The sequence below is a fragment of the Triturus cristatus genome, chromosome 10 (assembly GCF_964204655.1).
Source record: "Triturus cristatus chromosome 10, aTriCri1.1, whole genome shotgun sequence".
NCBI lineage: Eukaryota > Metazoa > Chordata > Amphibia > Caudata > Salamandridae > Triturus > Triturus cristatus.
This window is the reverse complement of record NC_140593.1, coordinates 888,000,670-888,016,871: the sequence shown is the minus strand read 5'-3', so window position 1 is coordinate 888,016,871 and position 16,202 is coordinate 888,000,670. Positions and strand designations below refer to the sequence as shown.

The 16,202-nt window shown below is 46.4% G+C and overlaps 1 protein-coding gene across 1 annotated transcript in view; it reads left to right on the top strand.

Annotated features, from left to right (window-relative positions):
* LOC146796187 (uncharacterized) overlaps positions 1-16,202 on the top strand; it is a 245,859-nt gene that overhangs the window by 132,245 nt on the left and 97,412 nt on the right. Inside the window, exon 3 of the mRNA XM_085628613.1 lies at positions 10,255-10,353. Coding sequence (XP_085484739.1) covers positions 10,255-10,353 — 99 coding nt within the window. The remainder of the gene's footprint in view (positions 1-10,254; positions 10,354-16,202) is intronic.

Below are 16,202 nucleotides of genomic sequence, written 5' to 3'. Positions count from 1 at the left end.
CCCACCAACACAAGGATCTACACATATGTGGGAATAGACCCTATTCCTCTAAATTGGACCACCGAAGTGGTGGTGACAGCAGGGGACATGAAGACACATGCCAAGTTCAACATAAAGAAGGACAGCAAAGGAACACTATTTGGCTGTCATACAGCAGAAGACCGCGGACTAGTGTTTTTTGCAAAACAGGTGCACCAGTCGCACGCGGGGACGTGTTGGAAGAGTTTCCCGAACTCTTCAAGGAACTCGGTTCTGGAAAAGGAGTACAAGTAAAACTCCACATCAACAAATCTGTGAGGCCCATAGCCTTACGGCACAGGAGGGTGCCGTTCCATCTGCAACCCCAAATCAAAAGTAAGCTGGAACAGTTGGAGCAAGATAGAGTAATCGAGAAGGTGACTGGGCCCACGCCATGGGTTTCACTACTAGTGATTGCTCTGAAACTGAAATAGCCCAGAGTAATCCGATTATGTGTCGACATGAGGTTGCCCAATAAGGCCATTCACTGGGAACAACACTTTATGCCAACCATAGATGAAACCTCAACGGGGCAAAGTGGTTCTCCAGGCTGGATCTGAACTCTGGCCATCACCAGCTCACCCTGGAGGAACCTAGAAGATACATCACAACCTTTCCCACTCACGTAGGGCTGTGAAGTTTTAAACGACTCAGCTTTGGGGTCTTGTAGGCAGAGAAGGTTTTTCAGGAAGCAACAAGGAAGGCACTGCCAGGACTGATAGGGGTGTTAAATATCAACTACATCCTCATCTATTCTACCACCCTGGAGAAACAGCATGCCAGGTTTCGAGTGACCATGTGGCAACTACCTTAGTGTGGCCTCACGCTTCACCGTCAAAAGTGCCTATTCTACTCGAATGACATTGAGTTCTTCGGGTACAAGTTTTCAAAGGAAGGTCTGCAAGTTGATCCACAAAAAGTAGAGGCCGGCTGCACAGCTGCCATCTCTCGGAACCCGGTCGAGGTTTGCAGTTTCTTGGGAATGGACAATTCCTGTGGCCTATTCATTCCCAATCTGGCAAAACTCTCTGAGCCCGTGAGGTCGCTAACAAAATAAGAGGTCCCATGGGAATGGACCTGTCAGACACCACAGATTTTCCAAGGACATAAAGAAAGCACTCTTCCATGATGACACAATGGCATACTTCCATCCTGCATGCCAGACTAAACTTATCATTGATGCCAGCGCCGTTGGGCTCAGCGCTGTATTGTTACAGATGCAGAGCAGTGAGACCCATCACACATGCCATCAGATCACTCTTGGTGGTGGAACCCCTTTTTTTTCCCAAATTGAAAGGGAGGTGCTAGTGATCTGTTAGGCGTGCAAACATTTTCATCTGTACTTGTGTGGTCACAGCTTCCAGGTGTCAACGGACCACAAACCACTTCTACTGCTGTTCGCCGTATCTGCCAGAAATGGTCCTCCCCAAATAGAAAGGTGGGCTGTCCTGCTCCAACAGTACTCATTCACTGTGATTTACAGGCCAGGAACAAACAAACCACCTGACTACCTGTCCCGCCACCCCCTTGCATCAGATCCCTGCCCCCCCACAGGAAGATGATTCTGGGGTGGAGCAATTCATGAGAATAGTTGTTGATACTGCATGCCCGTGGGCCTTATCCCTCCAAGAAATTGCATAAGCCACTCAGACAGATCCCTGCCTTTAAAGGTTCATGGAGGCACTAAAAGACACCACTGGAGGAACTTCCTGGATGAAGCGGGAACCTCACTCCAGAGGAACAGGACACTCTAACTCAGCTGTGGAGTTGCCAAGATGAGTTCAGCCAGAGTGAAGAAGGAGTCGGGTAGTCTTTGCCCACAAAGAGGACCCCCCAGTAGCGCCCATCATGATGGAGGCTCCCTGTGCCAAGATGTGGTCCTCCATAAGCATGGACTTCAGAAGTTTCCCAGACAGTCAGCTGACCCCTGTCTTGATGGACAGCCACACCAAATTCCCTGTCTTCGAACTGGTGCGCTCTACCACATTTGAGTGTGTGAAAACCAGCGCTGGAAAGGACATTTGCAGTACTGGTGCTACCTAATGAAATTAAAACTGACAATGGGCCCCCGATTCAAAGCTACAAGTTCAAGGAGTATTTGCAACACCTCAACGTTCGACACCGCCGCAACACACCTCAGTGGTATCAAGCTAATGGGGAAGTAGAGAGGTTCATGAGAAGCCCTCCATATCGGTTTGAACAAAGGGGAAGGCCTGAAGGGCTGTTTGCATTAGATTCTAAGGGCTCACAGGCCAACTCCTCACAGTACTACAGGGTATGCACCAAGCGATCTACTGATAAAGCGGCCAACACAGAACCTGTTGCCTAATAGCCTGAGCTGGAAACTCCCAGTTCTGGATGCACAGGCAGCCCAGGAGAAACGAAGAAGCAGTAATGATAGGGACAGTTGTGTAAGGAGAGCTGCTGAACCCACCATACAGGAGGGCGACCAAGTGATCATCCTGGACTGAGATCCTGGTTGGGAATTTTGGACCCCCTTCGAGAGAGAAGCTTGGAGGGTGGTGAGAGTTCATAGCATAATGGTGACAGCGAGGTAAGGGACAGCAGAGGTGTCCAGAAATGTGTCGGGGTTCTGGAAGGTTCCATGGGAGCTTTATGACAGGACTGAAGAGGATGATAAAACCTACAAGTCTAATATCAGTGGGACAAACGTCGCACAAAGGTGGAAAGGAGCAAGCACGCTGGGAGGCCGGTGCTCGAGTGAGGGGCACATCCCGAACACAAAAGAACCCGAGAGTGGAGGTCAGGATCTGTCCCCTACTGAGAACCGCACCCGAGGCCACCCTTATGGGCTGAGCCCCAGCCGAGTCAAGAGACTCCGAGATTTTATGTGCTGATCCCTGAAAGATGGAGATCCCAGAAGAGAGTGCCTCGAATATATGTCTTACCTGTTTTTTTTTGTTTTATGTCTGTTGTGATTTTCTTTTTATGTTTGTTCTGTTGAAAGGTTCAATGGGATATAGTGAGCCACCCGGCTCCTATTCGCATGTTACGTGTTGCACGCACACCGACGGCCGGGTGAAGCCAGAGATTTAAATAAAGGAGGGCTGACTGCTTGAGGTTAGACCCCACTAGTACCCTACTGACCCGTGGCATCTTTCTGTGGCAGTGCCTGCATGCCGCAGCCTAGGCCCCGCTATGCCTATGCCAGAGTCCGAATTTACCAGGAGGTAGGGTCCATGACAGGAGCTTATAATGGAAGGTGAGAGGAATACAGATTAGTAGGGGCGGGAAGAGATGGAAAACACAGTATTTTGTACATTCACAAACAGTTTTGAACACTTTCAAAACAGAAAGGGCGAGAATGTGTGTGCATTTTTTTCTGCGGTATGGAAAAATTCCTAGTGAAACCCGACAGACACCTCACAGACAGACACCTCACCATACCTGACTGAAAGCACCTGTACCGAACTACTTACTAGAAAATAAATTTATTCATTTTTTAGGGGTTGTGACACCCAAAACACCCCCCTGAAGCTATGTCCCTGCCTATCTCACACCCATCCATCACAGGCATGCCAAGTCAGGTGACCCTGATAGGCACACATGCTTGTGGTCAGTTATATACCCATACCACTGTTGTCTGTGTCACCCTTTACTATGTGTGGTGGCCTAGGACCCACAACAAAACTTTAGCAACAAGGATGGCTGGGACCTACTTGCTATTACAATCTGTAAGGAGGCCCACGCTAGCTGTTGCACAGGCACTATAACAACTTACCGAATGCCAGGGGCGTAGCTCGGTCAATAAGATTACGGAGGGGTGAGCTTCAGGTTTTTTAACAATCACACAGAGATATTTTGTTAAAGAACATTATATGAGAAGCACAACAAAGGGGACTTTAGGGGCAGTGGAAACAGAGCCGAGGGCTGTTTGTTAGGAGCACTTAAAACACAACCTTTTTAACGCTAATCATAATTTTTAAGGACTTCAAAACAGAGATGGGCATGTAAAAATCACAGGTTAAATCCGACAGACACTTCATCATACCCGACTGAAAGCACTTGTACCCAACTATTTACTACAGAATATTTTTTAGAAGGGTGTAAAATCCCAAACCCCCCACCCCCACCTGAAGCTACGCCCCTACCTAACACTGTGGCAGCCAGGCGATTGCGAATTGGGAGCAGAAGGTGTGACATGGCAAAGCCTGCCCTAGGAGGTGACCAAAGCATTGGAACACTCCCTTCATGCTTCCCAGTGAAATCAAGGTTCTCTGTGCTTTGCAGCAGGCTCACAACGGGTCAGCCCTGGAGGTTGTGAGCAAGGCAGTTGGGCTACTTTACTCAGCTGATGAGCCATTGATGCTTATCCCAGCACCCCGGCACACACCAGCCCAAACTCACTCACATGCTTCACTGCAGCTGCTACCTGCCCCCAGCGAGGTGAAAGGAGAAGTGAGGGGAGAGAGTCTGATTACACAAGAGAGAAGAGCTCTCCAACTCTGCCTCTACCCCAAGGGAATGAACTGATCTGAGTCCATTGTCAGACCAGAGCTATAAAGAAGGAGGGGAAGCATGGCTTAAGCTTCTCTGCAAAGGTGTAGCTTCAGGGGTGGCGTTTGTGATGACACCACCCAAAATAAATGCATTCTTGGCTTGGTACTTAGGTCTGGAGGCCCTGAGTCGGGTCATCTCTCTGTGTATCGGATTTTTTCTTTCTTTATTATCACATATGAACTCACTTTTAAATACTTGAGTTCAGGATGTGCTCTGTACAAGCACCTCTTATATTTATTTAATGGACTGTAATGTTTCTACAAGTATAACAAGAATCCAGGACACTCCAGGGGTTTACATGACTACTGACTTACTTTTTAGGTCACTAATGGCATTGTTGTTGGGGTGGTGAGCCAAGAATGTTTGTAAAATTGATGATTTCTAACAAATGTCTGTCTCTGCAGTGATATAAACTGATGTACTACGGTGAAATACTTCAGTATGTTAAAGAAATACACTTTTTTTTTAAAGTTTGAAGAGATTGTATCATATTATTCCATTATGTTTGTTGATATACATTCAAATTGATTTCTTTGCTCGGCTTGTGCACAGACTCATGGAGCCAAGCTAGATCCATGACTCATCTCACTCAGCACACTCGAATATTGGCCTTCCCACATGGCTCAAATTGACAACTCCACCAACAAGGCTTGTTGTAGCAGAGATTAATAAAAGTGTGTGCAGTGAAAATACATTTACAATAAGTGATCCCATGGCAGTGCCTCCAATACGTTCTGTTGTACATGACCGTAGTCATGAGTTCTCTGGAAGAACAACCAGGCCCAGGTGGGACAGGCAGAGATGTATCTTTATCAGGGATGCTTGGGGTGTTATGTCCCTCAAATGCATTCTTTGTTTGGTAGTTGATTCTCTGGCCTGTGAGTTGGATCTGCAGTGTCTGTCAGTTTTTCTCGTAATTCTCGTTTCACCAAGAGGTTTTAACTTTTTGGATTGGGATCTTAAATTTATATATGTATATATAGTGACCGGTTTCATAAAAGTAGTAAATCTGCTCCTATAAAAGTACTCTTTGGATGGGTGCAAAATTTGCTACTATTTGGAATTCACAAAGAGTGGCAATAGTAGGCTTGGAAAGCTACCCCAGTCTCAACTTTACAGGCATCATTACTGGCAATCAAACACCCAAAAGGTGATGGGATGAATTCTTGCAAATAGCCTAACCAGTGACAATCGCTCGGTTTAGCATTCTAACCCATCATTTTTCACCCACGTGTCACTGTAGACAGAGGCTTACCTAAGGTAAATCAGTACTGACCTTGATCTACATGGAAATCATCCATCCTGAACCTTGGTCATCTCATCACTCCACCCTGCAGCCCACTGATGTTTTAATTGAGACATTTGGGATTCACACACCCCAAATCTCACTGGCTAGGCTCTGTCCCTGCTTTTCTGCGCCAGATCAGTGAGACTGAGGTACTCAGCCCTTCCTGGATAGAGATTTCCAGCCAGGGCATTGTGAACCTCCCCTGCTTTAGCAGCTACAGCAGGCATGTTTTTTTTTTATGGGTCTCTCCTGTCTACAACTCGGCAGACAAAAGCTCATAATTAACCAAAGAAAGATGGGTTGATAGGAAAAGGGAAAGAAGAATGGAAGGTGAAAATGAAGGTTGAGTGAATTGATGCATGTGTGAGTGAAAGCATGGGTGAAAGGGTGGATGGTTGGAAGGATGCATGTGTGAATGAAAGGATGGGTGAAAGGATGCATGGGTGAGTGAAAGGATGGGTAAAAGGGTGCACGGATAAGTGAAAGGGTGAATGGGTGAGACAATGGGTGTATGGGTGAAATGATGGGTGATAGGGCAGACAGGTGAAGGGATGGGTGAAATGATGGATGGATGGATTGATGGACGAATGGATGGGAAGATGGATGGAATGATTAAAGACTGAATGATGGAAGAAAGACTGAATGGACGACAGACTATAAAAGTGAAATGGTGGATATCAGCGGGTAGATGGAAGGTTGAGAGGATGCATGGATTGATATTTGGCTTGAAGAGACAATGGAACTCTTCCAGGGAGGGTCGGGCTAACTTGCTACGCTTTCTTTGTGCCATTAGATCTTTGGTTCAAAGTGGGGTGCATCTTATTTTTCTGGCTACTCCCTTGTTTGCAGCCTCCAAAGGTGTTCCTTGCCTCCCTGCCCATCCCCCCAAAGCATTTGCATCAGCTCTCACAGGACTGCCAGATGGACAAGTGAGCCTCGGCAAGCCGCTCCTGTAGAATATATGGGCCAAGCATGTTGCTACCCCTCACTGGCCTGAAGTTTTACTGCACCCACAAATTACCGGTAGCAGTAGAAAGGATACTGGTTGTGCGTGCTGCACACCAAAGCCTGCACCCACCCCTCTATTGCTATCCCAGAAAAGTAAAATTACCATCCATGTCTTACCCGGCCCGCCAATGTTCAACAAAAGATGTTGTGTGGAGGGAGGAGAACCATGGCTGTATAGGAACATGTACTGGGAAGAAATTACATCAGTTTAAAATTTGCGAATATAGATGGTATTGCCATTACAGGGGAAATTATGGCAGAAAATGTTAGAGACCTTAATATATGAATGGATTGGAAGTCCTTACCACTGTGTATTATGGTAGCATTTTGTAAAATAATGGCAGAAATCTTGGAGAAATTAAGATACCCCACTAGAAGCAAAGGAAATAAAAGGCGGTGATGGTTCGACAAGGACTGTTCCGAGGCCAATAGAAAACTGAGGAAAGCCTTACTGGATGCACCAGGAGACAGGGAGAAAAGAGGTAGATTGAGAGTTATGTACAAAATCGCACTAGATAAAAGGAAAAGGGAGACGAAAGATAAGATCTGGGACGATTTAGTACACTCCACAGAATTAAAGGATAATTCCCTTTTTTGGAAAATAATAAACCAGCCATTCCTGAAAGATAGAGAGGATCCATGGGTAGAGGTATTTGTACAACAAGGGGACTGGATAGAACATTTTTACACAATTTTACATCCCAACAACTGCCCTATAGAGCTGCCTACCTCAACCGTATATTCTACTGATGCTGTAGATATCCCAGCTATAAGTTTAGATGAGGTCATTAATGCCCTATATAAAGCTGCTAGCGGAAAGGCCTCGGGCCCCAACGGGGTCCCAATAGATACCTTTAAGGCACATGCGACTCTATGGGCCCCTCTGTTAATACAAGCATGTAACGCAACAGGTAAGGGTTTTCTTCCTGATTCCTGGACGGAAAGTACAATTATCCCAATATTTAGAAAAAGGACACAGAGGGGACCCGAGATGCTATCGCCCAATATTCCTCCTGGACTCCAGTGCCAAATTAATGGGTAGAATCCTTTTGGACAGGTTGGAACAATGGGTGGAGAAACATAATATCACTAACATACAGTACAGGGTCAGGAGAGACATTGGTACAATAGAACAATGTGTTAACTTATATCAGCTTATTAACAAATACACAGTTGTAAAAGAGAGACATGTTTACTTATGCTTCTCAGACTTAAGAAGTGTATTCGATTTGGTAAATCATAATAAATGATGGAAAACTCTCTCGGATATGGGTGCCTCCATGGGTATTACTATTTATCTGTCCCAATGGTACCCCTACCTCACTGCACAGTTATGCTATGGACCGAAGGGGGAATGTACCAAAAGATTTAAGGTTGCTCTGGGAATCGGACAGGGTGTGTCCTTGCTCCTCTGCTTTTTTCACTCTATATAAATGGGGTGGATGAGTGTTTACAAAAAGTGAAGGCTGGTGCCCCCATGGTTAGATCTCGCCCTGTTCCAACTTTAATATATACAGACGATGCTGTTCTTTTATCTAGACCAGCAAATGGGCTCCAGCTCCTGATTGATAACTTAGTAACCTTTATTGAAAACAAATATATGAAAGTCAACCTAGAGAAAACAGTCATCATGGTGAGTGGAAAAGAAAGAGCAAAAAAGATGACAAACCATATAAGGGGAGAGACACTAGCTGACATCCAAATGTTTTTATACCTAGGAAAACAAATTACTGCATCAGGGTGCTGGAAAATACAAATAAATATCTCCAAAATAAATTTTTGAGAGCCATAAAATCGATCTTTTGATTTACGAGCAAAATAGGCCAAAAACATATTAAGGAGATATTGACGCTATATAAAAGTAAATGCCTCCCAAGTACTATCTACGGCGATGGCCAAATATGCTCAGTTTCGAATATGGTAGAAGTATACGACGTATCCAAACTAGACAAATTTCTTTTGCTCAGGACGCGGACCTCAATGGTCACCGCAATGCAGCCCTCAACCGTGGAACAGCCGTAATGTTCTCCCTTATCCACAATGATCACATCACCTGACAGCACACATCTGATCTCTCGCCTTGCTCAGACACTCCATCCTGAAGTGGGGGGAGGGGTGCGGCCGGCGTGGGAACGGGATCTGGGTCACCCCTTGACGAGGACAAGACGTGGGCATATTGCTGTGAACAGACCCACTATATATCTAGCAATTACAAACACAAACTTCTTCATTTCAAATACTTACATAGACCCTATGTTACCCCCATGCTCCTTGCTAGGATGGTCCCGCACAGGCCCAATTGTTGTCAGATATCAACTGGCCCCCCGTTCTGACGTACTGGGAGGCAATTTTCAGGCATTTATCATTAATGGAGAGACTGAATTAACCCCCTCCCTCTTCATTACTTGCTGTGCTGGGGTATGTCCCCCCCCCCATTAGGGGCTGGGATCTGACACTCTACTGCTACTGCCCTACTGCTGTCCAAGACACAGATTTCCCTACATTGGGGTGGCTCCACATCGCCGACAGTGAAAGCCTGGATGAGACATTTACTGTCCTGCGACACTACTAGTGACGTGTATGCCACGCTTTTGCCTCTTGCATCCAGGCCCAAGAATATTTGGCAGCCACTCCGCGCCTATTTGCTACTCCACCCTGAACTGAAGCGCCCTTATAGTTGAGATGGATGCTCTGCTCGCTAGCATACTATGACAAAGGTATCCTCTTCTTTTGCCTTTATTCTTTCTTGCATATACCTGCATTGTTATTTGGTTGTTGTTGCCTTACCTGCCACTGCTGTACCATATGCTGAATACCTACTCTACATGTTACGCTCTATGGATACTGTGGCAATTATTTGTGAAAAATTACAATATTTTTTTATTTTTTTTAAATGGTGTGTAGGTTTTTTAGACGTGTCATTGCATTGAGGGCGTTGTGGTTATATTTACTTTGAGTACATGGTTGAATAATATGATTGTGAGGTATATGAGTTAATTGAGATCAAGAGTAGCCTCATAACAGTTGTTATTTATTCTAATCAATTTAATCTAGAGGTATTACTAATGTACATACATTTTGAAAATAACTGTTAAATAGTAGTTTGTAAGCATTATATGTTTGTCTGTGAATGTGAGATACCTTACTGATTTGATGGGATTCTTCTGCTTATCAGTACATACTGTAAAGAGTAAAGGTTAGAAGAATACACTTTTAAAAAACTTAATGCAAACGATTTCATATACAGTTCAATGTAAGAATCATGTCTAGGCCTTTGCAGAGACTCAAAACGTGAACAATGGCCGTATTTTTTTCTGAGAAAGATGCCAACCCTATCTGCAGGAAGTGGCTGTTGTACGCTGAAATGTTGTCTCACAATGTTAGCCAATGTTTCCTTTTTGTTTTTCTCCCTGCCTCAGAAAATGTACCGCTGCCAAGCCTGTTTTTCTTCTGAAAATCTGGAAGATATCCCAAAAAGGCAAAAAATGACTTGCATTGCAAAGAAGGATGAAAGTCAGGTAATTTCTCTAATTAATGCATCCATTTTTAGTATTGTATTTTGTGATTGACATGTTTTCTAATGGTTTGGCTTTGCCGGTATTCCAACAACTTTCACGAGTTTTTTTAACAAAAGATTACCACCTACTAAAAGCACAAAAAACTGGCCTTGAAAACAAAGCAAAAACGCGAAAAGGCAAAACTATATTGAATGCTCCCTTGTCTTTAAAAACAGTCCAGTTTGGTTTCTATTTAAAATAAAGGCTGATTCAAAGGAAGCCTTCATCATCGTTTTTCATGATGAGTTTCTGTAATATGCAAATTAACGAAGGACTATAATCAAAGTTTCTTCTCACCCAACCTTCTTTTACCAAAGAAGCAAAAATAGGACTGTCTTGATGGAAAGGTAAACTTCAGTAGAGACGGTTTTTAGTTTCTATGAAGCAGGAATTAAGAATTATGGACTAGCAGCTTTAAACCACAAACAGGCTAAATGCCCAAAAATAAGAGGGAATGGGTCAAAGAAAGGTAAGAGGGTGGCTGGCTGATGGTTTTGCGGTAGTTGACAGGAAGCACACAGGGAAAGAGGAAGGGAAAGGAGGGGTGTGAGAGTCTGATGATGGGCGAGAAGAAGGACAGAGGGAAAGAGGGATGAATAAGAGGTAGAGGGGGCTGAGTGAGGAGTAATACATGGAAAAAGAGAGGCAGGGTTGGAGGTTAGGACGAAAGAGAGTCGCAGGTTAGAATTAAATTACCAGAATCGCACTGGGGAAGGAGAAGGGGCTGCAGAAAACAGAGTGAGACACACAATAGAGAGCCAATAGAAGACTGAGGGGCATATTCTCAAGGACTTATCGCCGAGTTATCAGCACTTTATCACAGCCAAAGTCGTGATAAATTTATCGCCCCATTCACAAGCTGGTGCCAACAGCCCATATCACCAGTTTACCTGCGATATCAGCCGCAAAAAACATCGCCACAGATGACCCCGGCAACTAACACTAATGAGATGAAGAGTAGGCGTTCCCGTGCGAAAAGCTGCAACATCACCACGTCACAACATTCTCAACGACCAGCCAGATCAGCGATAAGATCACAAAACACGCAATAAGGTGCATTAGCAGCAGGAACTTATCACCTGCTCTCTCCTGGTGTAAAGTCGGACTACAACCTACACCAGAAAAGGGAGCCCAGCTCAGAGCCACACCTGAAGAACAACAGATATCCATGGAGCCAACGATCATGCAGCTCAGACACCCAAGAGGGCCACAACACCCACTGCCACCACCCCCCACCCCTTTCCCCTCCCGGGGCCCTAACCCAGACACCCCCACCTCCCGCGCACCAAAAGATTGCACATCAACGTCACAAAATTATGAACCAAATCATTCGCCTGCCGTCGCACAATTACAACAATAAACATTCATGTGAGTACAGAAAAAGCAGAATCATCCATTCACCATTGAAAGTTGAAACAAAATATCACAATCAAATTTGTCTCCAAACAACTATTTGGAAGAGTCATGGCAGGTCATCCCTGGATAAACTGTAAGTGACAGCCTGCAAGACAATATCCAAGATAAGAAGGTGTGTCAGTCACTCATCAAATGACAGAAAGAGAGAGAGAAAGAGAGAGAAGCGAGTGAGAGAGAGAGAGAGAGAGAGAGAGAGGGAGAGAGGGAGAGAGGGAGAAAGGGAAAGAAAGAAAGAGAGATAAAGAGAGAGACTAAACAAGCAGCGCAAGGCCAATTGGGCCTTGGCTCATACATGCCAACTGTTGCGTGTGCTTCGCAATTGGTGCACCCTAAATCTAAGGCCTGGCATCAAGTTCAGCGCGAAGGCCACATCACATTTCAGAAATGCAAGCAGTAGTCAGACTAAAATTAGGTATGAAAGCTCCTTTGTCTTAATACACAAGGCGGAAGGATAGCCGAATCTCTGACCTTGGTTTTCAATGCACCCGGCACCCCCTGAGTGAGATACCATACCAGCCTCTGATGACTCCCACACCACGAACTGCGCGAATGAAAGACAAATGTGGCCACACCCTTGTCCCTTCTTGAGGTACACCTGCATTGGATGCCCTTGACACATAGGGAACAAAAAACACATACGTCCAAACGTTGCACACACATACGACTCATCGCTCCGAGCTGTGGCATATCGTCCACAGAACTGCCGCCGGTCTGAGGAGTGCCGGTGCTACGAGAACAACAAACGTAATGGCAGCCTATTCCGGGCACATGCACAACTCCTGTCACGTGGATCTGTACCATGCACGAATGCTGCATCTGTTGGGATCAGTGCCACTGGCAGTGTTGCGAATCAGTTACCGTCTGAGTTTCCGGCTTGCATACATCAAATGCGTCCAGCCCTGGTTCCACTGTCGAACATGCACATTCGAGTGGCACATGGAGGTCTGCCTATCCAACACAATGGTAGCTGAACTGGATTATGACTTGTGTGTGCACCCCCTGTTGGCCCAAGAACAGGAGAGCAACAGGGATACCCATCCAGATGTGTGGTATCTGCACCGGCAGCAGTGGATGGGAGATTGCACAAGTCATTGTGTGCAGTGACCACATCGAGGTGCTCCCCTATTGGGCTGTGTTGCGGATTGGTGAAACTGCATGGACGGAGCACATCTGTCCGGATCAGTTAATGGATTGGCTCACCCTCGTGTTCGTTGAACACGAGAACGACGTACTTCTGGAACTGATTGCCCATGAAGCTGCGCTCGCATTCATGGACGAGTAACTACGTTCCTGCAGCCACAGCTGATTGACACCCAGAGCACAGGTCCCAACACCTTGTTGCATCTTGGAGGAATGGTCACATATCCCACCACAACAGTGGAAATGTCTGCATTCGCCCTGACTCAGAATGCATGTGCGTGCACCTACGCGTGTTGTTACACACTTGTGCAAGGTGATGCAGTCCCATGGGTGGAGCTGCCCAGCGTCGTTTGGCAACTTTCCGAAATCTGGCATACTGCTGAAGGTAGACTACACACATGGCAATGTAGCACGACATGTGACCTTGTTGGACCCTTTCACCTGCTCACTGTCAGCAGAACAGACAGTCGGTGCAGTCCGGTGGTACAGTACTATACAGATCTCGTGGACTGTGAGTCGTGTCCCCTGACACGGGGCAATGAGCAGACGCCAAACATCACATGACTCATCCAGCAAGGCAAGGTTGGCTGAGTCCATTGCCATCTGGAATGATTTGTGTTCATTTTTGCATCCCATTTCTTGCACCTCGACATGTTTGCATGCTGCCTGAAAGAGACTTCAGCATTTGTCTGCATGTTGTCGCCCTTGCCTTGCCCGTACTGACACGCACATGCTAATAAAGTCTACACAACTTCACCAGTGTACAACTGTGATGAGTGTAGATTAGTATGACATATCATGGGCCTCATGTGCCTTGACCGTACACAGGGAGAGACAGACTGCCGCATGTACATTGGGGGTGAGTCCCTATTGGCAGCTCTACCTCTGTGAGCCAGACATTGTGGTTGGGATAGTTGCTGGTAGACCTGTGCTCTTATGTGTCTTCAGCAATGTGAGTATGGTGTCCAACTTCTTACCATGTGGATCAATGCTAACCATCAATACAGGCTGTGTCTACACAGATGTGTGTGAGTAGGTAATGTGAAGAGATGTTCTGTTGCCAATTGTGATGGGGGACACTACTTCAGGCCTGCTAACGAATTTGACATTTCTACATACAGCCCCAATTAACACATGGATGTGGGGCTATGTTAGGGGGTTGCGAGATTGTTGTTCATGTGCAATGAGGCCACAGTTAGTTCACACCTTCACAGTCATATAATTGGCCATGTGGGTCAGGGTCAAACATGCGCCTTGATGTAATGTACCAGGGTGTATCTTTGAGTGCAATCAATGTCCCTACATACATCCATACTTTCATACTTGAGTGAACATAGACATGACACATCTGTGTGATTTCGAATATTTAATTCACATTCTGTGGGATGTCGGAGCAGGAGCAGTACATGGCCATGCCAAGCCCACATTACATGGTTGCCCAGTGGTGGGCCAACCAGAGTACTCGGGGGAATGAACAGTTAATTGGATGAGGAAGAATTCAGTCTGCAGCCGCATTGCTGTGTCATTGGTAACCACAGCAGATATGGCAGTCCATGTCGGGGTCCAGGTGAATGTCGCAGAGTCGTTCAAGGGGCAGTGGAGATGTTTTTCCAGGCCATGATGCAGAGGTCTGAACCAGGCAGGTACAGGCGATATGGCGGGGATGGATGATACTACCTTATTCCTCACACAGTCATTACCATCCACTTCTTACTCCTCTGATACGTCTTCGGTGTCCGGAGTGTCAGGTGTGTGTGGTGGTGTTATGGCTGCATCACTGTGTCCCACTGACACATCAGGGGGCGAAGGTGGTAGGGCAGCAACACTATGTGCCAATGACACATCAGGGGGTGGAGATGTGTGTGTCGAAGTTCCTACAGCAGTCATCTGGGACAGGCTCTGTGGTAGCAATGGCAAGAAGAGGATCTGCAGGACGTGGAAGATCCCAGCTACATCTCACTGGTGTTCAGCCGTGGCAGCCATACTTCCAGTCTGCATCGGCTCCATGGTCTCCATTGTCCTCCGCATCTGTGCCAACTCTGTGCTGTCATCGCTGGAGCCTGACTGACTAGACAGTTCTTGAATCCGAGTAATGGCTCCAGCGAGGTCGGCCAAGGATTGTTGGAGAGTATGAAGCGGACAGTGGGTGTCCATTAGGGACTGTAAGTGGTCCCTGATGGGACTTAGACACCCACTTATGGCATCTATGAGGTTGAACCCTACACGCAGCTGATCAGCCATCTTCTTCTGGCATCCTAACACACGGCGTTGAAATGCCATGTGTTGGTCGGGGGGTCATGTGAGCCAGCCGTAGTGGTGTGTGCTTCCTGCTGTGTGGTGTGTGCAGGGGGTGGGGTCACCTCGATGCAGCTGGGCTGCACTGCTCCTGGAGCTGGGGTGCGGAGGCTGTCAATGATACTATGGAGGGTGTAGGTGCAGATGACCAGGGTGTCCTCTTCATCATCACTGAAGGTATGTCTGGTCTGCTCTGCAGGTGGTGTTGGTTGATTGTCCCTCTGCAAGGTAAATGGGAGATGCAGGTAAACAGTGTTTCTCATGTATGTTGACGCATTGTACATGTTCACAGACAGACAGCATGCCAATGTACTCTGTGACTGTTTTGGAGCACCTGGCTATTTGATGGGAGACAGTGGACATTTCGACTACATGACCGATATGCGGTTGTACTCGTACATTATCTTCTCACAGTTTTATGCAATGCCAGATGTGATTGACCAGTTTCTACACCAGTTGTGTCCTCTGTCCTGTGGTGTGAGTGTTGCACTTTGTACCACATTGTCGGCAGTGTTGATGTGCTTTGATTGCTATGTGTGTGTGCTGAATTGTGATAGAGTCGCCCCTGCAACTCTGATTTTGCGTCCCATTATCCCTTTGAGGCGGTGTGCCTTTGACTTTGTGTGCTTTTCAGGTGCTGAGGTGTGAACGAGTTGGGACATTTGTGCTCTTGGATGGATTTTGTACTCTTGTGCATTTTTTGTCTGTAGATGCGTTGTTGACGTCAGGGATTGTATGTGCATGTGGATGTGTCAGAGTGTGACCTGCTACTTTGAGGATGTGGTCCACACTGGGCCACCTCAGTGTCGTGTAACATGTCCTGTATTTTGGCTGCAGCCATGCTATCGGTCATGCAGTGTCACTTGCATTGTCAGTGTGGCTCACAGAGCCGCGGCTTTGCTGAATTCAGCACATGTGCATTGGTAGGTTGTGGGATTGGTGATTGGGAGGGGAGCCCC